Genomic DNA, 27,623 nt, shown 5'->3' on the forward strand with positions numbered 1-27,623 from the left:
CTTGGGGCTTGGAGGACAAAGGAAACCTTCTACACAAACCAAGCAAAGAGGCAAAACAGAGTGTACCTCTTTATGCTGTAAAGAGTGGCTGGCACGAGAAACTGGAAGCTTAAAAAAATGCATTGTCTTTTGGTTGTTCTTATTCAAATGAACCAACTTGTCATCAGTTCAAACATGTTTGGTGGAAGTCAAACCAAAAGAAAATTAAAAAGCTTTGTTAAGAAAGCTAACACAGCACTCTTTAGGGATTTTTAGATTAGCAAACGCCAATGAGATGCAGATGTAAAACCAGTGGCAAATGAAAAACTTCACGATGAATAATAAAAAGTAGATGCAAAGACAAGCTTCAGTTCTTTGCTTTTAACCATCAATTAAAAAATACAGCCACACTAGTCATTAAAGGCACGGTACCTCCCTCCCCCCAGATCGAAACAAACTTACCTTTGGTTTTTTGATCAGCAGCCTGAAAAAGAAAATCACATACTCTTTAGTAATAATAGTGTATAGGACACAGGCATATATAAAGTCTACAAGCAGACTCAATACTGGAAATTTTAAAAAGAAATTTTTGCCAAATTTATTATTGAGAAAAATGTATAATTGTCTACACGCCATTGATTCCATGCAATAGGAACCTAACTGCAGAGACTCCCTGGGAGCTGCTCTGCCGGCGCTGTCTGGGAGGCACTGAGCGCACCACGTCCTGTGTGTCTGACGCTGTCTAGGAGGCACAGAGTGCACCACGTCCTGCGTGTCTGACGCCGTCTGGGAGGCACAGGGTGCACCACGTCCTGCGTGTCAGACGCCGTCTAGGAGGCACAGGGCGCACCACGTCCTGCATGTCAGACGCCGTCTGCGAGGCACAGGGCGCACCACGTCCTGCGTGTCTGACGCTGTCTGGGAGGCACAGAGCGCACCACGTCCTGTGTGTCTGACGCCGTCTGGGAGGCACAGGGTGCACCACGTCCTGCGTGTCTGACGCCGTCTGGGAGGCACAGAGCGCACCACATCCTGCGTGTCAGACGCCGTCTAGGAGGCACAGAGCGCACCATGTCCTGCGTGTCAGACGTGTCAGACGCCTGCGAGCCTACCAGGACTCCTCGTATTCACCAGCAGCGTGTAAAGGACATTCGTGCCCACTGCAGAAACACCAGCAGCCCCAGTGAGGCCAGTGTAGCGCCTCTCCTGGGCCTCTCGCTGCTGTCACGGATGTTAAGAAGTGACACAACAGCGATGCCACCATGGAGCCAGCGAGGGCAGAGTGAGTGCACAGAGGGGCAGGGTGAGCACACAGTGGGGCAGGATGAGCGCAGTGGGGCAAGGTGAGCGCAGTGGGGCAGGGTGAGCACACAGTGGGGCAGGGTGGGCACAGTGGGGCAGGGTGGGCGCGCAGTGGGGCAGGGTGAGCGCACAGTGGGGCAGGGTGAGCACACAGTGGAGCAGGGTGAGCGCAGTGGGGCAGGGTGAGCCCACAGTGGGGCAGGGTGGGCACAGTAGGGCAGGGTGGGCGTGCAGTGGGGCAGAGTGAGCACACAGTGGGGCAGGGTGAGCACACAGTGGGGCAGGGTGGGCGCGCAGTGGGGCAGAGTGAGTGCACAGAGGGGCAGGGTGAGCACACAGTGGGGCAGGATGAGCGCAGTGGGGCAAGGTGAGCGCAGTGGGGCAGGGTGAGCACACAGTGGGGCAGGGTGGGCACAGTGGGGCAGGGTGGGCGCGCAGTGGGGCAGGGTGAGCGCACAGTGGGGCAGGGTGAGCACACAGTGGAGCAGGGTGAGCGCAGTGGGGCAGGGTGAGCCCACAGTGGGGCAGGGTGGGCACAGTAGGGCAGGGTGGGCGTGCAGTGGGGCAGAGTGAGCACACAGTGGGGCAGGGTGAGCACACAGTGGGGCAGGGTGAGTGCACAGTGGGGCAGGGTGAGCGCACAGTGGGGCAGGATGAGTGTGCACTGGGGCAGGGTGAGCACACAGTGGGGCAGGGTGGGCATGCAGTGGGGCAGGCTGAGTGCCGTGAGGCAGGGTGAGCACAGTGGGGCAGGGTGAGCACACAGTGGGGCAGGGTAGGCACACAGTGGGGCCGCACACCTTTTTCTGAGCACTTTCCTTCTTCTTCTTTTCTTCCTGCTTTTTCTTTTTCTTTTCTTCCATCAAACGTTCCTCTTCTTGGGGTTCTTGTTCTTTCTCCCTATTAAATAATGGAAAAGTACAGTATTTGTACGGCACCTAATTTTTTTCTTTATTTTTTAGTTTGTTTATTTTTTCATTTTTGTTTGAAAGGCAGAGAGACAGACTTTTTCCATCCGCTGGTTCACTCGCCAAAGGCCCACAGCAGCCGGGGCTGTGCCAGGCCAAAGCCAGGAGCCTGGAACCCCAACCACGTCTCCCGCGTGGGTGCAGTGGCCCAAGCGTGGCCAGCACCTGCTGCCTCCCAGGAACGGAGCTGGGACTCCAACCCGCTGATGAGCGACATGGGCGTACTGAGTGCGTCTTAGAGACCTGTGCGTCCTGGAGACCTGTGCCTCCTGGAGACCTGTGCGTCTTAGAGACCTGTGCGTCCTGGAGACCTGTGCGTCTTAGAGACCTGTGCGTCCTGGAGACCTGTGCGTCCTGGAGACCTGTGCGTCTTAGAGACCTGTGCGTCCTGGAGACCTGTGTGTCTTAGAGACCTGTGCGTCCTGGAGACCTGTGCGTCTTAGAGACCTGTGCGTCCTGGAGACCTGTGCGTCTTAGAGACCTGTGCGTCCTGGAGACCTGTGCGTCTTAGAGACTGCTCTGCCACTGCCGGCCCCACCTGTCTCAGATCAAGCACGAGGAACAGTAGCTGCAGAAAGTTTTGAGCAATGGACGGCGTTTGCGCATGGGGTTCAGGAGGACATTCCGAGTGCAGGTGGGAAACGGACACGGACCCCACACTACTGCACCAAGCGCCCTCGTGTCCCGGCTGCCTCCGCTGGCCCATGTGTTCAGCCTGCATGTGTTGGGCATCGCACTGGGGAGAGGGACAACAGCGGCCAGGCCAGACCTGCATTCCTCACCGTTGTCTCAGGGCCATCGTCACAGTCATTCAGGGTATCTGTCCAAAATGTGCAAGTCTACCAACCGAGTCACAATCTGGAGAGGTGATGCTTACGCACGCTGTTGGCAAACCTGTTGTCTGCAAACAAACATTCCCACACGGCACAGTCAGCTGGCACAGGGGTGCTGAAACAGCACAGGGCAACTCAGTGTGGAAGTGGTCACAGCAGCCTGCGACCCAGGGCTGAAACGTCGCAACGCAGCCTGGCTCGCAGGGGCAGCGTCAGCTCCAAACTCGCCCTTCAGCCTGGGCTCTGTGATGACGACAGAGCTCCTCCAGTGGGCACAGCATGGAGCTTTCTCAGCACAGCGCACCTGCAGGACACCGGGGGGTGGGGTGGGCCTCCTGCTTCTGGCTGCTGCACGGCTGGGCCAACTCTCGGGTGTGAGACCACCTAGTGGTGCCCCAGCCATGGGTCCAGCATGGGTGGTTTCTCAGCCACCTTGCCGCTCAGACACGGTCTAGGGTCACCTTCTCATGACCCCCTCTGCACAGACCCTGTGAACCCCAGATCTGTGTCCTGTGGTACTTTCAGTAACACAGCCCTCCTGACTGGGACGCCGTGCAGACACCCCACTTCCACGGCGTGTCTATAAGCTTGGCCATCAGTGTGCAGCTATACCTTCCTGGGGACCTCTTCCACGTGAGTCCTTCCTTGGGTACTCACCCTCAGCTCGGGAACCCTATCTTTTCTGATAATGACCCTTTATCACAGTTTAATTATTTCTGGAGTTAAACTTTCTCTGCTTTCATCACCGTGTGGCTTGTGTCTCCCCAGTGGACCAGATCGACACAGACGGGAAGGTCACTGTCACGGAGTGAGGAGAGGAACAGCACGCCCAAACCTCAGCACAATTCTGTCATCCGGGCTGGCGCTGTGGCGCACGGGTCCAAGCCCCGGCCTGTGCTGCCAGCACCCTGTGTGGGTGCCCATTCAGGTCCCGCTGCTCCACTTCTGATTCAGCTCCCAATTAATGCGCCTTGGAAAGCAGAGAAGATGGCTCAAGTCCTTGGGCCCCTGCACCCACGTGGGAGACCCGGAGGAAGCTCCAGGCTCCAGGCTTCAGGTCAGCTCAGCTCCAGCTGTTGCAGCCATTTGGGGAGATGGAAGACCTCTCTCTCTCTGCCTCTGCCTCTCTCTTTAACTCTTTCAAATAAATAAAATAAACCTGACATCCATCTATTAATAGTGTCTTGAATTTATTAACTTTTCAGTCTGTTTTTAATTTGTAAATTTTTTATATTCAGCCACATGCACAAGGAATTTTCAACCTAGTGTCAGTTAGTACAAATATAATAATTCTATTAGTCAAGTAATTCAATTATAATGAAAATAACATAAATCAACAGGATGAGGAGGTGTCTTTGTGAGTCTTCTGCCTTTAAAACAGTGGCTCGGGGTGTTCTGGCCAAGTGGCAAAGGTGCCCACGTCCCATACGGGAGTGCCTGGGTTTGATTCCCGGTTCTACTCGCAATTCCAGCTTCCTGCTAACGTACACACAGGAGGCAGCAGGGGATGGCTAAGTGGAGACTGGATGGAGCTCCTGGCTCCTGGCTCCGGCCTGGCCTCACCCCATCCACTGCAGGTGTTTGGGGAGTGAACAAACAGATAGGAGCTGTTTCCTGCTGTCTAAAACAGACAGACCAGCCAAGCCCTGAAACAGTGCTTCAGCTTTGGCACCCATCAGTGTCCCTGGAGAAGTTCCCACCATGGTTGCAACCCACTCCAGTGAGCGCTCCGGGAGTGGGACTCAGGCTTCCAGACTCCAGCGTTCAGCCAAGGCCAACGAGCACTGTCAAGCGGAAAAGACGACTGCTCTTTACCTTAGAAGACACGTGGAGCTTTCGGGCATGTTCTCAGAGAGCAGGCCACAGGCACAGGCAGCCCGTGTGAGTGACAGTTCTGCCACACACCCAGGGGAAGCCAGCTCACAGCGGTGGCCGCTGCTGCCACTGCACTTCCTCAACTCACAGCACAACGAGGCCGTCCCGCTATCTTCAGATAGTAAATTTAAAAAGATACTCAATAAAAATGAAAGTGATTTTAATTCTCTTTAATCAGCAAATTAAATGAATCAGAGCCGCGACTCCCTCAGTGGCATTACGATTTTGCTGTAATGGTACAGTCAGTGCTGGGAGCAGAGTTCTTGCCGCCATGAGAACCCACACTTCCCTGCCTCTGGCTGATCCGACAAAGCGTACTTCCGACATTTGCCCTTTAATATGGCTTTATCCAGTCTTCTCCTGGCTAGCAGTAATCTTTTTACTTCTAACTCCTAATGTACAGGTTTTTCTATTTTTCACCAATAGAATTTAAAAATCAACATCTAGTCCTATTTTTACTTTGTAAAATTAAATACATGTACAAAAAAATACATGAAGAAAAATACGTACAAAGCCACAAAGAAGTCAGGTCCCTCCTTCTCCAGCACCCACAGGCTCTCCTCAGAGGAAGATGCCACAGTCTCCTGGGGAGCGCCCGGGGGTTTTCTCTGTGAGACCACACAGATCTACCTTGGAGAGCGCTCAGTGTGGGGCAGGCATTTGGCCCAGCAGTGCAGGGGCCAAGCAGGACGCCCAGGGCTCATCTAGCGGTGCCTGGCGCTGACCCTGGGAGGCAGGGGCCGGTCTGGTGACTGTTCCCCACCCACCACGTGGGAGTCTGGGGTGGAGGACCAGAGGTGAGATGGCTGATGGGCTCTAAGGTCCCCTGATACTCACACCCCTTGGGTGCTCTGCTCCTTGAGTGCTTCTAACCATTACAAGATGGCAAAGACGAATGCTACTGCCTTAGCACTCCTTCCCAGAGGCTGGTGCTGTGCTGCAGGGGTAGAGCCCCCGCTGGCAGCCCATACGGGGCTGGTTTGTGTCTCGGCGGCTCCATTTCTAATCCAGCTCTCTGCTAATGGCCTGGGAAAAGCGGTGGAAAAATGGCCCAAGTGTTGGACCGGCTGCTGCAGCCACCTGGGGAGTGAACCAGTGGATGGAAGATCCCTCTCTGTCTCTAAACCTTTCAAAATAAGTAAACACACTTTTTTTTTTTCCTTTTAAAGACTCCTTTCTGGCAGGCTGCTTTATAACCTCCTTCTTGGCCGTGGCTTTGAAGACATAAGCTGTCAATCCAACTGCAAAGAACTAAGCTTGGCCACTGGCCCGGGGGAGCCTGGCTGCTGCCCTGTCCCACAGGTGCAGGTGTGGTCTTGGCTGTGGCCTTGAAGGGGACCCAGCTGAGCCCAGCCTCCTGACTCAGACACTGTGACATCCTAACTACGGTATGCAGGATGGGAGGCTGACACAGGTCATGACTTGGGGCTCTGGGTGCTGGCCACGGTGGGGGGGCCCCTACAGCCACTCTCTCCCACTGATTTGCCTCAAACAACCCCAAAATTGGACAAAGTACAATATAAATACGAAAAACATAAATAAAGAATAAACACAAGTGGGCAGACTGGGGAGAGCAAACTTCGGAAGAGAATGAATTTCCCAGTCTTCCCTTTTTCTTGAAGCTTTGGCCAGTGGGTGGGGCTGCAGCCAGAGCTGTGCTGGGCTGGGGCGAGGCGTGACGTGGTGGCACAGGCAGGAAAAGCCGAGCGAGGGTCCACTGTTCTCCCCAGAGGAACAGGAGCCGGAGCTCCTGGGAGCTAGGCAGCATGCGGGAGACCCCGAGGAGACCTGCAATCCTAGGCACAAGCCTCCACCACTTAGGGGTCCTCTCAAAGTTCTGCATGCCTGGGTCAGGCCCCACAAAGCAGAGCTGGGGCTCTGAGAACTCAACTACGACCTCAGCCTTCCCCGCCCCTGCCCCAGGTCTCAAACCGACTCCCTGGCAGTGCACACGCGGGCCACTGACTCCTGCAGAAGGGAGGCCGACTTGTGCTCTGAACCTAACAGGGATCTTCCTTTCGGAAGGGTGCTGAAGGACGCAGAGGTCTGAGGAGAGGTGCCCTGTCACGTTCTCATCTTAGCGCTGTAGTAGGTAGCTAAGTGCAGAGCCAGGCTGACCCCCTGTGCCGCCCACCCCCCTCACCCCCCCGTCGGGAGCCACCTCCCCGCCCCTCGCAGCCCAGCGCTTCTAGAGGCAGCAAGGGATGCATCACGTGGCTCACTGAAGAGCCCCAAGTGCCGGACGACACCGGCCGTGAACTCCCAGAACCAGAGTGCTGGACACTGCTGTGGCCATCTCTCAACCAGAGAGAGTCTGAAGATGAAGCCACCAAGACACAGAAGCTAAGAAAAGGAGACGAGGACGACGACTCCATGAGCCTTTGAGTCCAGAAGTGTCATTTCTGTGGCCTGACCCCTCCATCCCTCGCCCTCTCTGGTCCAGGGCTGAGCACAGTTCACCCCAGGCCAGCCCCAATGCCCCGGAACCCAAGCCCTGCCCTGGAGTGGCAACAGCTGCAGCACATCTGTGGCACTGACTGTCCACCTCCACACCTGCCCAGCAGCACTTGCTGCCTAGGCTCTCCAGGATGCCGTAGGTCCCTGTTCCGGCTTTCAGTGTCTCCTCCAATTTTGTCAGCTACCTTACATCACTTACCAACCCCACACCCAAAACCATACACCTGCTCTCATTGCCTGTAACCAAAGAATCCTGATAAATACAACTTATCAACAATCTACCCAGGCTTATCAGTAAGGGCTAGCACTGACTGCATGCAGAACTACTTAATTACAATTTGTCTTAAAACTAATTGGGTTGAATAAATATTTTATCGCTATAAAATCACTTTAGCAAAACTATTAACATGTTCATTACAAGTATAGTTCTTTTTAAAAAGATTTTTATTTATTTATTTGAGAGGTAGAGTTACAGACAGTGAGAGGGAGAGACAGAGAGGTCTACCATCCTCTGGTTCACTCCCCAGATGGCTGCAATGGCCAGAGCTGTGCTGATCTGAAGCCAGGAGCCAGGAGCTTCTTCCAGGTCTCTTACATGGATGCAGGGGCCCAAGGACTTGGGCCGAGTTCTACTGCTTTCCCAGGCCATAGCAGAGAGCTGGATTGGAAGTGGAGCAGCCGGGACTCAAACTGGCACCCATATGGGATGCTAGCACTGCAGGTGGAGGATTAGCCTGCTGTGCCACAGCGCCAGCCTCACAAGTATAGTTCTTTGATTTGGAATTATTTCTTTTCCTTTTCATCTGAAAAGTGGAGAGAGATATACACACAGAGACAGACAGATCGTCCACCTGCTGGTTCACTCCCCAAATGCCCACAACAGCAGGGGCCAGGCCAAAGCCAGGAGCCAGGAGCTCCATTGGGGCCTCCCCTGTGGATGGCAGGGACTTACTGCTTGGGCCACCACTCTGACTGCCTGGGTGTGAATTACCAGGAGGCTGCGAATAGAAACAGAGCCAGGACTTGAACCAGGCACTCTGCTAGGGAACGTGGGTGTTTCAGGCAACATCTTAACTGCTTTACCTAATAGCTGCCCTGACAGCAAAATGTTAATAGCACTCCATTTCCACAGTCAATTATATGATTGCAGCCGATACATATTCTGGAAAAATGCTTCACAGAGCAGAAGAAAATGTCCAGCTGGCCTCTCAGGCACAGCTGTCCTAGCGGACACGCCGTGGCACACACACAGTTGTCCTAGCGGACACGCCGTGGCACAGACACAGTTGTCCTAGTGGACACGCCGTGGCACACACACAGCTGTCGTAGCGGACACGCCGTGGCACACACACAGCTGTCGTAGCGGACACGCCGTGGCACACACACAGCCGTCCTAGTGGACACGCCGTGGCACACACACAGCTGTCGTAGCGGACACGCCGTGGCACACACACAGCTGTCCTAGTGGACATGCCGTGGCACAGACACAGCTATCCTAGTGGACACGCCGTGGCACACACACAGCTGACCTAGCGGACACGCCGTGGCACACACACAGCTGTCCTAGTGGACACGCCGTGGCACACACACAGCTGTCCTAGCGGACACGCCGTGGCACACACACAGCTGTCCTAGCGGACACGCCGTGGCACACACACAGCTATCCTAGCAGACACGCCGTGGCACACACACAGCCGTCCTAGTGGACACGCCGTGGCACAGACACAGCTGTCCTAGTGGGGACACGCCGTGGCACAGACACAGCTGTCCTAGCGGACACGCCGTGGCACAGACACAGCTGTCCTAGTGGACACGCCGTGGCACACACACAGCTGTCCTAGCGGACACGCCGTGGCACAGACACAGCTGTCCTAGTGGGGACACGCCGTGGCACAGACACAGTTGTCCTAGTGGACACGCGAGTGGTTAACAGTGACGAAGATTTCATTCTTCGCTACAGAATGTCAAAGCAGGCAGTGCACTGTTCCCCCGAAGTGTCCACTCCCAGCAACTGACGAAGCTGGAGGGGCGGAGGGGCGCTGCTTATTGATCTACTGCCTCTTGGCGCCGAACTCCACGGTTTACCTGTTCTGTAAAATCCACCTATGACCTATGACCTTTAACAATTTTTGCTTGCCAGCCCACTGCTTTTTCAGCAGAGGGCACCAGAGAGGCACTGCAGGAGAAGCGTTTTGGGCCGGGCAGGCCTGGGCAGGTGGTACCTGGCTGACACACTTCCACTACAGCTGAAGGATTCCCAGCGAGCTCTATCTACACAGCACCACAGCAACTTCCTTGCCGCCCTCTGAGCCACGGCTGTGGCGGCTCCTGTGAGGCCTGGGCCTTAGCCTTGGAGGCTGTCTTTGGGTGCTCCCTCTGGGCCTGGGCAGGACTGTGCCTTATCTCTGCTATTGCTATCATCTCTAGTTTCCTTTGCTTCTCACTAACCAGTCCCTTACTACTCTAAGTCCTGTGAGAGTCAACAACTTAAAACAATCATTTATGCATTGATTGTTTGATTCATCAGGGCAGAGGGACAGACATGGAGAGAGACAGATGGACAGAGATAGAGTCAGAGATCTTCTATCCTCTGGTTCACTCCTCAAATGCCGGTCAACAGCCAGGGCCAGGCCAGGCCAAAGCCAGGAGCTGGAGGCTCAGTCTGGGTCTCCGATGTGGGTGGCAGGGACCCAGTTAACTGAGCATTGCCTGCTGCCTCCCAGGTTGTGCTGCAGCAGTAAGCTGGATTAGAAACAGAAGTTCTGGGGCTGGCGCTGTGGTGCAGCGGGTCAAAGCTCTGGCCTGAAGCGCCGGCATTCCATATGGGCGCAGGTTTGAGACCCGGCTGCTCCACTTCCAACCCAGATCTCTGCTGTGGCCTGGGAAAGCAATGGAAGATGGCCCAAGTGTTTGGGCCCCTGTACCAGCGTGGGAGACCCAGAGGAAGCTTCTGGCTCCTGGCTTCAAGATTGGCTCAGCTCCAGCCGTTGCGGTCAATTGGGGAGTGAACCAGCGGATGGAAGACCTCTCTCTCTTTGTAACTTTTTCAAATAAATAAATTAATAAAAAAAAAAAAAAAAAGCAGCAGCAGCAGCTTGAACCCAGGCACTGTGATGGGAATGCAGGCACCCAAGTGGCCTCTTAATGGCTGTGCCAAACGCCCACTCCAGGGATTCTTCATGGCAAACTCTCCCCATTCTCACTACTGCACAGGCTCGCTCTCCTGCGTGGGGACACTAACATTAGAGCCTCTTTCAAATCTGCCAATAAAATGGAGACTGTTTAATACTGTCACACAAAAACAAATATAATTCGCAGATGCGCTTGAGGGGCGGGGAATGTCAGCCCCACAGCCACACCCGGCCTGCAGGTCGCCTGGCCCTGCCAAGGCAGCCGTAGGTGGGACTCAAAATCCAACAAATCCCTAACAGGCCAATCTTTAAACTGGTGATTCTGTATGGCCCACAAATGATGGTATTTTTTTAAAGACTTATTTATTTATTTTTATTTAAAAGACAGTTACAGAGAGAGGCAGGGGCTGAGAGAGGTCTTCCATCCACTGGTTCACTTCCCAAATGGCCACAACGGCTAGAGCTGAGCCAATCCAAAGCCAGGATCCAGGAACCTCCTCCAGGTCTCCCACGTGGGTGCAGGGGCCCAAGGACTTGGGCTATCTTCTACTGTTTTCCCAGGCCATAGCAGGGAGCTGGATTGGAAGTGGAGCAGCCAGGACTCGAACCGGTGCCCACATGGGATGCCGACGCTGCAGGCGGCGCCTCTTCCTGCTGCACCACAGCGCTGGCCCCAACAACAGTACTTTCTTTTACCTTCATGACAGCTTTACATTCCGCCAACTTCAGATTACTGGGGCAACTTGAGAAATGGTCATGAAGGAAAAAGGATGGGGTGCCAGCAGCGTGCACTGCTGAGCAGTGAGTAGCCCGAGGTGAGGGAAGGGCCCGGGGCCTAGCAGGGTGAGAGCTGGACTGCACAGGGTCTCGGTCACGCCTCCTTCAGTCTCTGCGATTCTGCGAGCTGGAAGCACAGTCGGCGGAGTGGGCTCAGTTCCAGGAGCCACTACACTAACTCGTGCCCAAAGCTGGGATCTAATGTAGGAGAACAGGCTTGTGTGCAAGGGCTGGGCGCAGCCTCCTGACACCACCATCCACTCGCCCCCTGGCCCCAAGACATCTGTGAAGCCTGGCGTTTTATGCAAGGATAAGGGGAGAGGCCGCGTCAAGGGTTCGTGCTGAGGTGCCGGGGTGTGTGGTGAGATGCGGTGTGATCCGGGATGCCTGCATTCCACATCAGAGTGCCTGGGTTTGAGCCCTCCCTCCGCCTTCAACTCAGTTTTCTGCCAATGCACCTGGGAGGCCACAGATAACTGCCCAAGTAGCTGGGCTCCTGCCACCCAGGGAGATCCAGATGGAGCTCCTGGCTCTGGCTCGGGCTTGCCAGCCCTGGCTGTTGTGGGTATCTGGGCAGTGAACCAGCAGATGGTTTACTCTTTGCCTATCACTTTGCCTTTCAAATAAATAAATCTTTTTAAAAAAATGTACGTATTAGAGTAATAAGCTGATAAAGCACTCAAATGTTGACCTAAATAGAAAAAATTTGACTAATTATATTGTTGCAGGAAAAACACACAGATACTAAGAGGTTTGTTGATATGTCTTGTAAAAATGTGAAATATGAACATTTCGGGATTGAGGAAGACAATTTATCTGAAAAATATAAATTATAGAAAAATTATTTATTTTTATTTTTATTTAATTAATTAATTTATTTTTTTGACAGGCAGAGTGGACAGTGAGAGAGAGAGACAGAGAGAAAGGCCTTCCTTTTGCCGTTGGTTCACCCTCCAATGGCCGCCGCGGTAGGCGCGCTGCGGCCGGCGCACCGCGCTGATCCGATGGCAGGAGCCAGGTGCTTCTCCTGGTCTCCCATGGGGTGCAGGGCCCAAGGACTTGGGCCATCCTCCACTGCACTCCCTGGCCACAGCAGAGAGCTGGCCTGGAAGAGGGGCAACCGGGACAGGATCAGTGCCCCGACTGGGACTAGAACCCGGGTGCCAGCGCTGCAAGGCAGAGGATTAGCCTAGTGAGCCGCGGCGCCGACCAATTATAGAAAAATTATATTATTTTCAAACCCATACCAAGTTTAGATTGCAAAAAAAAAAAAAAAAAAAAAAAAAGAAAAGAAAGTAAAAAAAAAAAAAAAGTCCCGATAGAAATCCTGGAGGAACTACTTGATTAGAGAAAAGTGTCCTGTTATGGGCTGCACTGTTATGATACAATTAAGCTCAGGAGTTAGTCCCTCCCTCAGCAATCACGAACGGTCCACCACCTGCTGGGCCACAGTGGCCCACTGCTTTATAGTCACAAAATGCCCTTTCTGCTTTTTAAGCTACTTTTTTTTAAACTTGTTTTAAAACAACTTTAAAGTTGTTTAAAAGTTTACACAACTTTTTAAAAAAGATTTATTTATTTATTTATTTGAAACTCAGAGTTACACAGAGAGAGAAGAGGGAGAGAGAGAGAGAGAGAGAGAGAGAGGTCTTCTATCCGCTGGTTCACTCCTCAATTGGCCGCAATGGCTGGAGCTGCACTAATCCAAAGCCAGGAGCTTCTTCTGGGTCTCCCACACGAGTGCAGGGGCCCAAGAACTTGCACCATCTTCCATTGCTTTCCCAGGCTATAGAAGAGAGTAAGATTGGAAGTGGAGCAGCCAGGACTCGAACCAGCACCATATGGGATGCTGGCACTGCAGGCGGTGGCTTTACCCGCTACGCCACAGTGCCGGCCCCTTTGAACAACTTTAATACTCACAGTGTGTAAGCTATATGTACTGTGTGCCCCATGTCCAGGCACCAATTTCAAAAAGCAAATGTTTCCTATGACTGTCATAAAGTAGCATCCTGCTAATTGCCATCATTTTGATTGATTTGTTTTCTAAATTTTTATTTGTTTTCATTTTATGTAAAGGCAGAGAGAGAGAGAGAGAGAGATCAGTTGATCGACTTTCCATCTGCTGGCTTACTCCTCCGATGGTGGCAACAGCAGGGCTGGGCCAGGCTGAAGCCAGCAGCCATGAACTCCATCTGTGTCTCCCACGTGGGTGCAGGGGCCCAAGTGCTTGTGCCCTCACTGCTGCCGCCCAGGGCGCCTCAGCAGGGAGCCGGGTGGGAACGAGAGGAGCCGGGCTGGACCCAGGCTCTCCAAGCAGCAGCTCGGCCACGAGGCCACAAGTCTACCCTGATTCCTTATAAAAATATTACACCTAGAGTTTACCTCTCCCAAGACTTGAGCAGAATGAGGTCTAGTAACGGTTCATATGTGTGGCGCGCTGACTTACAATCTGCCCTATCGGGAAGCAGCCAGCAGTTTACCAGATCACCCCCGACGACTCGGCCGCCGTCCTCAGAGCGGCGACACGCACAGGCGACAGGCTCTTGCCCGGACGGCGACGCTGGGGCCCTCAAACCTGCAGTGGCGGCTTTACTGGATGCTCTCTCGCAGCCTCCGGTGAGTCAAAAAGCCCGATGGGAAAACTCAGCAGTTCTCTGGACAGCCAGAGAGACAGTCCAAGTGTGAAGGTTTCTGATGGTTTTGCCTAATCCAAAGACAAAACTCAGACAATCAAAGAATCCTCCATAAAGACCAAGTTCCAGTGGAAACACATCCAAGCAAGCAGCCAGCATCGAGTTATGTAGTCTCTGGAAAACCCAAGGACAGCAAGAACTGGAACGTACTGGGCACTGGGCTGTGCAGAACAGTGAGATCCATGATCTCAGTCACTCCTCGAAGTAACCTTGTTGGAATGGACACCACCTGCGCCTTCAAGGCCACATGTGCTCACACAGTGACTGAACTGTCAGTCAAATGTCACTCACCGCATCCGCCGTACTGCACAGCATCCCCAAGAGTGTAGGCTCGTGGGGCTGGGGCTGTGGCACCAGCATCCCATACGGCTGCTCCACCTTCAATCCAGCTCCCTAGTGGCCTGGAAGAGCAGTAGAAGATGGCTCAAGAGCTTGGATCCTGTACCTGCTTGGGAGACCGGGAAGGAGCTCCTGGCTCCTGGCTTTGGACTGGCCTAGCTCCAGCTGTTGCAGCCATGTGGGGAGTGAACCAGCGGATGGAGGACCTCTCTGCCTCTCCCTCTGTAACTCTGCCTCTCAAATAAACACATACACATTTTAAAAAGCCTTTAAATTTCTTTTAAATTTTACTTTTATTTATTTGAAAGGGAGAGAGGGAGAGAGGGAGGGAGGGAGGGAGGAGGATGGGGGGAGACAGACAGATACAAGAGTGCTCCTACCTGCTGGTTCACTCCCCGAATGCCTGTAAGGGCCAGGGCTGGGGCTGGAGCTGGGCGTCTAATACTCAATCCAGGTCTCTCACATGAGGAGTAGGAACCCAACGACCTGAGCCGTCATCTGCTCCTCGAAGGGTGTGCGTCAGCAGGAAGACAGAAGCAGGGGCAGAGCTGGGGCTGGAGTCCAGACACTCTGGGATGGCTGGTGGCTTAACCGCGAGACGGTCGCCCGCCCTCGCTGCCTCTCCAGTCCACGGCCTGAAGGTCTGCAGGTTACTTCCTTCACACCCACAGCTCCACACAGGGCTCTAGATGCACTCAGCTAAAGCTTCTTCCCGCAGGAAGATGAGGATGCATTCTGGGGCTAAGACAACTCTGGAGCCATGGGCACCTGCCCACTTCTGCACAGACAACACAAATACAGGGGGACTCTTCTGAACCACATCTGAGCTTGTGTGTCAGGTGACCGAATGACACCTTAGACTCTACGGAGCATGCCCAGAAGCACTTAGGTGGAACTTCGCAATAGACAAGAAGGCACCAACTGCCTACGCAGCCACAGAATGACCTCCACGCTCCTGCAGAACGACGGCGTGGCACAGAATGACCTCCACGCCCCTGCAGGACGACGGCGTGGCACAGAATGACCTCCACGCCCCTGCAGGACGACGGCGTGGCACAGAATGACCTCCACGCCCCTGCAGGACGACGGCGTGGCACAGAATGACCTCCACGCCCCTGCAGGACGACGGCGTGGCACAGAATGACCTCCACGCCCCTGCAGGACGACGGCGTGGCACAGAATGACCTCCACGCCCCTGCAGGACGACGGCGTGGCACAGAATGACCTCCACGCCCCTGCAGGACGACGGCGTGGCACAGCTACACAGCGACCCTTCCAGGGTGGACCTGCCACAAAGCACTGCATTCTATCTAACCTAAGATGCTTCCACATAGACGATGCAGTGATTCTGTGCATCACTAAGAAAGAAAATGCTGCCGATTACTCCATGTATACGCGTCCCTCTGAATATAAGGTAAATATCAATTTTGGAGATGTTAAACATGTGGGAAACGTGTTTCTGAGGACAAAGAGAACACAGGTAACTCTTGAAGTAACAAGTCAAACTGATCTGAAATGACAGAGCCAACTAAACTGTATTTTAAAGATTTATTGAGGCCAGCGCCATGGCTCACTTGGTTAATCCTCCACCTGTGGCGCCGGCAATCCCATATGGGCGCCAGGTTCTAGTTCCGGTTGCTCCTCTTCCAGTCCAGCTCTCTGCTGTGGCCCGGGAGGGCAGTGGAGGATGGCCCAAGTGCTTGGGCCCTGCACCCGCATGGGAGACCAGGAGAAGCACCTGGCTCCTGGCTTCGGATCGGCACAGCGCCGGTTATGGCGGCCATTTGGGGAGTGAACCAACAGAAGGAAGACCTTTCTCTCTGTCTCTCTCTCTCTCTCTCACTGTCTATATCTCTACCTGTCAAATAAATAAATTTTAAAAAATTAAAAATTTATTTTATTTGAAAGGCTCAGTGACACAGAGTGGGGGGATTAGGAGGGAAGAAATGAAGAGGAAAGGGGAAAGAGGAAGAGGGAGGAGAGGGTAGGATGAGGGAGAGGCAGAGGCAGAGGGGGAGGGGGAGGGAGAGGCAGTCAGATACCTTCTATCTGCTGGTTCACTCCTCAAATGCCCACAACAGCTAGAGTTACACCAGAGGGAAGCCAGGAGCCAGGAACTCCATCCAGGTCTCCTGCTTGGGTAACAGAACCCAAGCAGGCTGGCATCTGCTGCCTTCCCAGGTGCATGTGCAGGAAGCTGGATCAGAAGTGGAAGAGACAGGACTCAATCAGGCACTCTGATGAAGGACAGGGCCATGCCAGGAGCAGCAGAATTCACTGTGCTACAATGCCTGCCACACCCCACCCCCAACAAAATCTCAACAGTTGCTATTAGGCCATTTTTAATGATGATAATATAAATATACGAGTACTTCAAAAAGTTCACAGAAAATGGAATTACAAGGTAAGTTTATTTTGATGCAACAAATTCTGAAATCCATGCATATGAGTGGTATTCAAAAGTTCATGGAAAACACATGTTTTGAAAAAAACTGTGCTTGGATTTCAACACTTTTTGGCAACAAATAAACTTATATTTAATTCCATTTTCTCACAAACTTTCTGAAGCACCCACATATACTGAAACCATTTCTACACTTCACAAATTAAAAAAAAAATTAATCCTATGGGAAACACAGAGAACTCCCTCCACGATCCATTAATTACAAGGTGAAGGCCCCACGGAAGTGAGCTAAGCTCTGGAATGGGCTGAGGCAGCATGGACCGGGCATGGACGTCTATGGGGACAGAAACATGGCAGAAATAGCAGGATGACAGTGGGCCGGTGAGACGGGGCGCGATGGGAGAAATGGCCATATCGAGGCCAGCGCCGCGGCTCAATAGGCTAATCCTCCGCCTTGCGGCGCCGGCACACCGGGTTCTAGTCCCGGTCGGGGCACCGGATTCTGTCCCGGTTGCCCCTCTTCCAGGCCAGCTCTCTGCTGTGGCCTGGGAAGGCAGTGGAGGATGGCCCAAGTCCTTGGGCCCTGCACCCCATGGGAGACCAGGAGAAGCACCTGGCTCCTGGCTTCGGATCAGCGCGGTGCACCGGCCGCGGCGGCCATTGGAGGGTGAACAAACGGCAAAAGGAAGACCTTTCTCTCTGTCTCTCTCTCTCTCACTGTCCACTCTGTCTGTAAAAAAAAAAAAAAAAAAAAAAAAAAAAAAGAAAAGAAAAGAAAAGAAATGGCCATATCGAGTCAGGAAGAGGCACTCGGGTTAACGTTTTTGGTCCTCATCTTCAAAGCAGTAAGAAGGAACTGAAGAATCTTAAGCGGGAGAATAAAAGCCACCTTTGCGTTCCCATGCGGAGTGAGCAGAGGACGAGGCCCCTGCTCGGTCTGAGGGGGTCAGGTAAGGAGGCGGGGGAGGTCGGGGAGCACAGAGGACTTGGGGGAGAAAGCAGGGGCTGCACGCTCTGTAGGAGTGCAAGCGAACAGGACTGGGTGATGAAATGGATACAAGCACAAGGAGGAGGGAAGCCTCACTAACCAGCCTGGGACTTCTCACCAGTGAGAGGGATGTGTGCTGGCGCCCACCACCAAGACAGACATGAGAGTTAGAGGGGCTTGAGACAGGCTACCAGGTACATAATTTGGGAGTTCAGGGGAAAGCTCGAAGCCAGAGAAAACTATGGGAGATGTCAAGGTAGAGATCTAAGTCAAAGCCGGGGTGAGAGCGGGGACTGTTTCGCAGGAAACAGGAGAGGAGGCTGGAGGTGGAAGCTCCCGAGCACCAGGCTCAGGAGGCTGACTCCTTCCTTTGAGCACCATCCATTATTTATGCATCAATTACTTATTAATAACTGGCCACAACAGGCCAGACAAGATCCAAAAGATCCCTACTATAAAGAGCTTACACTTTAGTGGACAAGTAAATAAGAAACAAGAAAATAAACAAAACAAGGCAATTTCAGTTTGCTGTTGGCATTGCAACTCAAATCCCAGGAGTGACACGGATATCAGCGAGGACATTCCCACAATGATGAGAAACTCCAGAGTACACTGCGCCCTGAATTTGTGAGCGGATCCCTGGGGGATTCAGCACCTATTACAATAGTATAAAAAGCTGTGTGTCCATGTAGACTAAGTTCCGTGATTAAATAAACAACGCCTCCCAACACCAATGTCCAGAGTCACCCAGAGGTCACGCAGGATGCAGTTCGGCGTCAGAGTCTACACTGCAGGGCACCAGCCAGGATTCCTGGCTCCACCAGCTGTCCCACAACACAGCTGGACACACTCCCACCTTCCAGATGCTCCACCGGACACCTCGAGGCTTCACTGGGGGAGGGGAGGGGCTCTGCTGTTCCCCGGCCAGACACTGCCACCCCTGGAGCTCCACTCATTCAATGCACACTTCCTGGGAGGGCATGATGTGCGCACAGTGCTCTGAGTCCCTGCCTCCAGGGAGCATAACTACTTGAAGATGTGGTGCTTGTACTTTAAGTTTATACACCTGTGCACCTCTGGGGCAAAAGAACGAGAAACTTCCTGGAAAATGCATGAACTGCTATTTCCAGGCAGCCATGACACAAAGCAGAATGTAAACATTCGGCCCCCAGTGAGTGCTGTCCAACGCTGAAGGGGCAACCGCCACGGGAACGCCACGGAAGTTTCCACGGCGGGTACTCAGCAGTGCCTGGTGGTGAGGGGGCTGGAGCAGCTGAACCCTGAGCGTGCTCCCTGTGCTCAGACAAGAGCAGCGCCAGGCTGACGTGCAGAAGCAATCTGCCGGGGCAGAGGGAGAAGGGCAGTGAGTGACTGGCCGAGCCCAGCGCTGCTGCACGGTCAACCACCAGCTTAGCTAACGTATCCCTTCAAGAATGCTAGGTTCAGTTTAGGGAGTTTCCCAAAAAATATTTTTTTGAAAAAGGGTTGAAATAATTATTAATTTTTTGCATTTTTAAAAAATTTATTTGACAGGTAGAGTTATAGACAGTGAGAGAGACAGAGAGAAAGGTCTTCCTTCTGTTGGTTCACTCCCCAAATGGCCGCTACGGCCGGCACTGTTCTGATCCGAAGCCAGGAGCCGGGTGCTTCCTCCTGGTCTCCCATGCGGGTACAGGGCCCAAGCACTGCCTTCCCGGGCCACAGCAGAGAGCTGGACTGGAGGAGGAGCAGCCAAGACTAGAACCCAGCACCCATATGGGATGCCGGCACCGCAAGTGGAGGATTAACCAAGTGAGCCACGGCGCCGGCCCCTGAAATAATATTTTTACGAAATTTAATATTCGGGGCTGGTGCTATGGTGTCGTAGGCTAATCTTCCCCCTGCAGCACCGGCATCCCATATGGGCACCAGTGGAGTTCCAGCTGCTCCTCTTCCGATCCAGCTCTCTGCTATGGCCTGGGAAAGCAGCAGAAGATGGCCCAAGTTCTTGGGCCCCTGCATCCACGTGGGAGATCCGGAGGAGCTCCTGGCTCCTGGCTGCAGCCATCTGGGGAGTGAACCAGCGGATGGAAGATCTTTCTGTCTCTACCTCTCACTGTCTGTAACTCTACCTCTCAAATAAAATTTAAAAAAATTTAATATTCTGCTTTTTCCCATTTTAAACAAAGTATCTCACATTTAACAAGCTTCACAAATACAATTTTTAAGGACAACGTGGTATTTTCACTGTGTAGATGGATCACAATCTACTTAATTCTCCTGTTACTTAGATAACTCCACTGTAAACTATTTCATCACTAATCCCCTCTGTAGTCTGCTCTGTATTTGTGGATTTGTGAGGATTCCAGTCTGCTCTTTTCTTGAGATCACTGTCCTGAGAGATTTCCAGAAGCCTGCGTTCGGCAGCAGAGACCACGAAGGGCTTCACTGCCTGTGACCGAGCGGCTCCCAGGCGCTGGCTGAGGGCAGAGCACCGGTAAGGCTGACTCTCTGCCAACTGGACGGGAAGCATCCCAGTGGCCTGACTCCCCAATTCTGTGATTCCTGATGGGCGTCCTTCCCCACGCTGGCTGGCACATGAATTCATTTTCTGCGAAGTTCCTACTCACGTCTCGTGGCCCACCCAGTGTTTTCTTTACCAACTCACAGGAGTTTAGATGCCACGGGGGTTTTTCATCGTGTTGCTGTAAACATTCTCACCGTTTTTAGTTTGCTTTTAAATTATTTTTTATAGGCCGGCACCGCGGCTCACTAGGCTAATCCTCCGCCTTGCGGCGCCGGCACACCGGGTTCTAGTCCCGGTCGGGGAACCGGATTCTGTCCCGGTTGCCCCTCTTCCAGGCCAGCTCTCTGCTGTGGCCCGGGAGTGCAGTGGAGGATGGCCCAAGTTCTTGGGCCCTGCACCCCATGGGAGACCAGGAGAAGCACCTGGCTTCTGGCTTCGGATCAGCGCGGTGCGCCGGCCGCAGCGCGCCAACCGCGGCGGCCATTGGAGGGTGAACCAACGGCAAAGGAAGACCTTTCTCTCTGTCTCTCTCTCTCACTGTCCACTCTGCCTGTCAAATAAATAAAAATTATTTTTTACAGTCAGAAGTTTCAAATTCTGACTAAATTTCACAAAAGTTTTGATTTTACTTTTATATGGAGAAACTTCTCAAAGTTGCTATTTTTATTTTCTAGATTTAAGAACTTCATTTCCTTTATACAGATGACACTTCACTCACAATCTAGTGAGGTGTATGACAGACATCCAAGTGGTGTAGGCTTTCTTTTTAATCAGGAGGCAGAGGGCCTGGGCCCCCAGTGCCCCAGGACGAGGTCTGTGTGTGGCAGGTGCCCATGTCAGCACAGAGCACGCTCCGCTCTGCCTTTGCCGGGACGGCACCGCTTCCCGCGTTCCAGTCTCAGAATTCTGCCACCACCGGCTTCCTGTCATCACCTCAAACGTGTCCCTGATCGCTCTCCCCATTCTGGATGAAATGACAGTCATTGTTCTAAAAGAAAAAACGTTTTCAAAAATTATAATTGTTTTAAACCTACAAATTAGTTTTTAAAAGATTTATCTATTTATTTATTTGAAAGAGTGACAGAGGAAGAGAAACAGAGAAAGATCTTTCATGTGCTGGTTCGCTCCCCACATGTGCCCAACAGCCAGGGCTGGACCAGGCTGAAGGCAGGAGCCAGGAGCTCCATCTTGATCTCCCACCAGGGTGCTGGGACCCAAGGACTTGGGCCATCTTCTCCTGCTTTCCCAGGCCATAGCAGAGAGCTGGATCGGAAGTAGAGCAGCCGGGTCTCGAACTAGCGCCCATGTGGGATACCAGCACTTCAGGCCAGGGCGTTCACCCACTGCGCTACAGTGCTGCCCCCCCCCCCCTTTAAGATTTATTCATTTATTTTGAAAGTCAGAGTTACAGAAAGAGAGAGAGAGAGAGAGAGATCTTCCATTTGCTGGTTTACTCCCCAGATGGCCACAATCGCCAGCTCAGGGCCAAGCTGAAGTCAGGAGCCAGGAGTTTTATCTGTGTTTCCCGTGTGGGTGCAGGGGTCCAAATACATGGGCCATCTTCCACTGCTTCCCAGGCCATTATCAGGGAGATGGATTGGAAGTGGGGCAGCAGGGAACACCCCACGTGGGGCAGCACTGTCCCAGGCAGCAGCTTTACCCGCGACGCCACAGCGCCAGGCCCCAGCAGGCAGAATTCTAAGATCCCTCCAAGAGTCCAAGTCCATGGTCAACCTACCCTCTCCCGCATATTCAATCAAACAAATTCAGGTACTGTTTTGAAGGTATTTTAAAATATGTAACTCAAATGCCAAGTCAGATACACCATCCAGGTAGGCCTGGTGACCCCCAAATCTCAGCTTAGAGGTCGGAGACAGCTGGTCTCGAAGGCTGAAGCACAAGAAAGCGTGGACACACAGCTGCTGGTCTGAAGACGGCGAGAATGAAGCATGGAGCACAGCTCCACCGGCTGAGATCCGCAGACAACAAGAGCCTGCTCACACCTTGCCTTGGCTGTCCAACGTCACGGACAGACACCCAGTCACCCCACGCCAGACTTCTGGCCTGCAGATCTGTGGACTAACATTATCTGCTTTTTAGATCTCCAAGGTTGTGGTGACCCGTCATACAGCAAGTGGAACACCCACACATCCGTCTTATTCCACTGGCCTGGACCTAGAGGGTAATATGTAAGTAGATACATACTGTTGTTAGTCAGAGTCTTAGCAATCAAGGACTAGTCAAGAATTAGAAACCACAGCAGTCATTTGACCACTGATTTGTTAGCTAGCAAAGGTAGTTATTTATTTATTTATTTTTTAACTTGAGAGGTGTGGAGAGAGAGAGAGACAGACACACAGTCGTAGAGTGACCCGTCCTCCACAGTACAACACGCAGGACTGGGCTGAAGCACAGAGGGGCCTCAGCCCAGGTGTCCCACGTGCATGGCAGGGTCCGAACCACTTGAGCCACTCCCACCGCTTCTCCGGGTTGTGTTAGCAGGCACTCAGGTACCAGACACGGGCGTCTTGAACAGCAGGCTGAACCTTGCCGCTGTGCCTTTACTGACTTTTAAAGACTGGTTTATTTGTTTGAAAGGCAGAGTTACAGAGTGAGAGTGTTACAGAGCTCCCCTGTCACCTGCGGACGCACTGAGACAGGGAGCCGCCTGTGTCTGCCTGACGAGCCCTCCGGCCAAGCCAGCTGCTCACGAGAGAGACGCTCGCAGTGCCTGACTCCCTCCTCTGCTGGTTCACTTGCCAAAATGCCTGTAACTGCCGGGGCTGGGCCAGGCCAAAGCCAGGAGCCAGGAACTCAATCTGGGTCTCCCACGTGGGTGGCAGGGACCCAAGGGATGGAGCCACCCCTGGCCGCCTCCGAGTGTGCATTAGAGGGAAGCTGGAATTGGAGAACCCAGCGGTCCACTCTGGGGCAGCATTCCCAGGCGGCAAAGTCACCCCGTGCCAAACGCCTCCCCCAGCTTCAATCTGTATCAGCTGATTCAAAACGAAGTTTATTTCTGTGAGGGCTGGATTTCAGAATCATCTTTAGGTCCACCATGTGCCTAGGGCAAAAAGTCGCGGTTTTTCCTCTTGGGGAGGGGAGTTCCCAACAGGGTCACTGCCCCTTTGTCATCCCTGAACTCTCACAGCTCCGCTGAGAATCCCACTGCGCTTTTTGTTCAGCCTCTGGGCACAGTGCCTGGGCTGGCGGTGCCCCGGCTGGCTCCCGGGCACCGGTGCCGGGGCTGGCAGTGCCCCGGCTGGCTCCCGGGCACCGGTGCCGGGGCTGGCGCTGCCCCGGCTGGCTCCCGGGCACCGGTGCTTGGGCTGGCAGTGCCCCGGCTGGCTCCCGGGCACCGGTGCCGGCGATGCCCCGGCTGGCTCCCGGGCACCGGTGCCGGGGCTGGCGGTGCCCCGGCTGGCTCCCGGGCACCAGTACTGACTCCATCTATTTAGCCTCCCTTCTCTCAAGGAACTGGGCCCCTCAAAATCCTTTAAGCCCTGCTGGCATCTAACGTCTTCAAATGTTGCCTCTTTTTTTTTTTTTTTAATCATCTTCCTAAAATTTTTAGTTCTTGGTGACAGCATTGGTCCAGCTTGGCTTGGCCAGAAGCAGGAGTCCAAAAATACTAAATTTGACTGGATGACTTTCCAGATAGCAATTGGGATAATCCCAGGAATCCTCTTTCTCCATCTACTACAGACGTTAATAGGGCCCTTGAGTTTCCAGCATAAACCCACTGGGTCGAGACGTCCATCGTTTTAATATGCTGCGGCATTCGTCTCCAGTTCTCTTTAGAAATAAACTTTATAAATATCAGTACCAGTGAGTCACACTTTCTGACAAACCATCCAAGACTCACATTATCTGACAAAAACCTAAAGCTGTCTTTCTGCCTGTCACTTTCGTATTTCTGGTTTCATAACTATGCTAGCTTCATAAAAACTGTATAGCTACCCCTCTTGTTTAAGTTCTAAGGCAATTTACACAATATAAAAGGTATAAACATTTGAAAAGAAGAAATTATTTGGAGGTAAATTTTATATAACCAAAATGTCTTTCTTATTATGCTCAGGCTTTCTGGATTCTCAAGGAACCTGGGACTCCTTCAAAGACAACGCCTAACACAAAGTCGGGGCCAATAAATGTTCGTTTCCTTTAACCTAACAAGTTGGGCTTTTTGCTTTGCATCGTATCATAATAAATATCTACTGTTTCTGAGACAAGGAACTGCTTTTCATTACCCCAATATAAAAATTATTAGACACTAGGGGCCGGCATCGTGCCACAGTGGGTTAAGCCACTTCCCACTCGCATACTGGAGCCCTGGGTCCAGTCGTGGCTGCTCTGCTTCCGATCCATCTCCTCGCTAGAAAGCAGCAGAAGATGGCCCAAGTGCTTGGGCCCCTGGCTTTGGCCATGCCAGCCCCAGCTCTTTTGGCTATTTGGGGAGTGAATTGGTGGATGAAAGACCGATCTCTCTGAAACTATGCTTTCTAAAAAAAAAGATGTTAAGAAATAAAAGTAGGGGCCAGCACTGCGGCGTAGACGGTTAAGCCCCTGCCTGCAGTGTTGGCACCAGTTTCAGTCCTGGCTGCTCCACTTCCTGTCCAGCTCCCTGCTAATGCTACTGGGAAGCAGCAGAAGATGCCCCAGTGCTCGGCCCCTGCACCCACTGAGGACCCTGAGGAAGCTCCTGGCTCCTGGCTGCAGCCTGGCCCAGCTGGAGTGAACCAGCAAACAGATCTCTCTCTCTCTCTCTCTTTCTCTCTCCTTCTCTCTACCTGTCTTTCAAACAAACAAACAAATAAAATTAGGCTCTGGAAGTCTGGGAAAACTATTAGTGGAACTGAAAGTGGGATATTATTTTCTTCATCATCCCATTCTCACCACACTTTGGAGAACTGATGTCAGTAGAAATCAGCATAGCAATCAATGTACATGGAGATTGGTTTTCAATCAACCAAGCACTGGGGGTGGGTGTTCTCCATGTATAAACCAATAAACCAAGTTTCATAAAGATAAATTCAACATGTATCTTGTGCTCAAGGAGTCTGTAACCTAGTACTAGAAAGAAAATGTGTGGCCGGCGCCGCGGCTCAATAGGCTAATCCTCCGCCTTGCGGCGCCGGCACACCGGGTTCTAGTCCCGGTCGGGGCACCAAGCCTGTCCCGGTTGCCCCTCTTCCAGGCCAGCTCTCTGCTGTGGCCAGGGAGTGCAGTGGAGGATGGCCCAAGTCCTTGGGCCCTGCACCCCATGGGAGACCAGGAGAAGCACCTGGCTCCTGCCATCGGATCAGCGCGGTGCGCCGGCCGCAGCGCCCTACCACGGCGGCCATTGGAGGGTGAACCAACGGCAAAGGAAGACCTTTCTCTCTGTCTCTCTCTCGCTGTCCACTCTGCCTGTCAAAAAAAAAAAAAAGAAAAAGAAAGAAAATGTGTACATACAGAATCATTACAAAGGGTATAAAAATCTAAGTACCATTAGCTACTACCCGGGATAGCTGCCTACACTAATTCACACAATTTGTATGTCAGGTAAAACCTGGTAAGCATTCTACTCTTTTTTTCTCTTTAACATATCTTTAAAATGGAGGGGGGGGGGGACTTTACAAAGTGACTGAATCACCGTATTTCGCAGTACCTGATCTTACCAGGTACAGCTTTACCGGAGTGCCTGCCTGCAGCGATGACACGGCTGCAGCCCACGTGATGACACGGCTGCAGCCCACGTCCCAGGAGATTCGTAAGCATGGCTAGAACGCTTGCCGAGGCTCCTCAGGGAAATGCAGAAATCAAAGGGACAATGTGGCCATCAGAGGACAAATCCGACTTCCCTTACAAAGAATCCAAATTCACCTCCTGTCCCACATCTTTTGTCCAGCAACAATTTATTTATTTATTTTTTTGACAGGCAGAGTGGACAGTGAGAGAGACAGAGAGAAAGGTCTTCCTTTACTGTTGGTTCACCCTCCAATGGCCGCTGCGGCCGGCGCATGGCGCTGATCCGGTGGCAGGAGCCAGGTGCTTCTCCTGGTCTCCCATGGGGTGCAGGTCAGCAACAATTTAATATACCAGCATTTACGGCTGTTTTCAGAAAACGAGCTGCTTCCCCCACCTTACAAATCACACCGAAGCAACTACTCTGTTAGGTCCATGAGAGAAAGTAACGGCACTCTCCAGACTGGCATCGGCCTGAAATCAGTGACGAGCAATACGGTAATACAGCACCACCGAGCAGACGTGCGGCAGCGAGGAGCAGACGGCACATTGGCTCAGTGTAAGGAGGACAGCGTGTGTCTAAGACGTGGACAACTGATCCGTTCTCTCACTGTGTCCTCACAAGAAGCTCAGAGAAGGGGCGGCAAATCCAAGACCCCTAGCCCGGCTGAGAGCTCCTGAGGCTGCACCTACAGCGACGCTGAGAGCTCCTGAGGCTGCACCTACAGCGACGCTGAGAGCTCCTGAGGCTGCACCTACAGCAGCGGTCCTCAGCCTGGCTGCCAGTGACGCAATGAGAAAAGTAAAGCTGATGGGGCCAGCTCTGTGGCGTAGCAGGTAAGTGTGGGCGCCTGCAGCGTGGGCATCCACTATGGGCACCGGTGCACGCTGCCGCTGCTCCACTTCCCATCCAGCTCTCTGCTGTGGCCTGGGAAAGCAGTAGAAGATGGCCCAAGTGCTTGGGCCCCTGCACCTGCACGGGAGGCCTGGAAGAAGCTCCTGGCTCCTGGCTTCTGATCAGTGCAGCTCCGACAGATGAGGCCAACTGGGGAGTGAACCAGCGGATGGAAGACCTCTCTCTCTCTCTCTCTCTCTGCTTCTCTGTAACTCTGCCTTTCAAATAAATAAATCTTTTTAAAAAAATGTAAGGATGATAAAGCTACATTTTTCAGTTAAATTTACTCATTTTATATTCTACTTTGGTGAGAATGCTCTTTAAAGGAACGATACAAGTAGATGGTGGTGGTTTTCACCCAAATATCTTCTTGTCAAGATCAAAATATGGCAATGGGTGTGTGTGTGTGTGTGTGTGTGGCAGTGGGTGAAGATGCTGCCGGCAATGCTGGTATCCCAGTATCAGAACATCGGTGTGTGTCCTGACTGCTCAGCTTTTGCTCCAGCCTGGGAAAGCAATGGAAGATGGCCCAAGTGCCTGGGCCCTGTCAACGCAGGTGGGAGACCCAGATGGAGTTCTTGACTCTCGGCTTCTTGGCTCAGCCCTGGCCGCTGCAGCCATTTGGGGAGTAAACCAGCGGATGGAAGATTTCATGGTTTCTCTCCCTGCCTCCCACACTCCCTCCTTTTTTCTGTCACTCTGCCTTTCAAATAATTTTTTTTTAAAATAAAAGACAGAAATCATGTGTTGGT

At 52.7% G+C, this 27,623-nt stretch overlaps 1 protein-coding gene across 1 annotated transcript in view; it reads right to left on the minus strand.

Moving 5' to 3' along the window:
• Nucleotides 1–27,623, minus strand: part of TNRC6C (trinucleotide repeat containing adaptor 6C) — a 122,221-nt gene that overhangs the window by 74,593 nt on the left and 20,005 nt on the right. The window contains 2 exon segments of the mRNA XM_062175706.1: nt 442–463; nt 2,082–2,181. Of these exon segments, the coding sequence (XP_062031690.1) occupies nt 442–463; nt 2,082–2,144 (85 nt within the window). The 5' untranslated portion in view covers nt 2,145–2,181.

Source organism: Lepus europaeus, chromosome 18 (assembly GCF_033115175.1).
Source record: "Lepus europaeus isolate LE1 chromosome 18, mLepTim1.pri, whole genome shotgun sequence".
Lineage (NCBI taxonomy): Eukaryota > Metazoa > Chordata > Mammalia > Lagomorpha > Leporidae > Lepus > Lepus europaeus.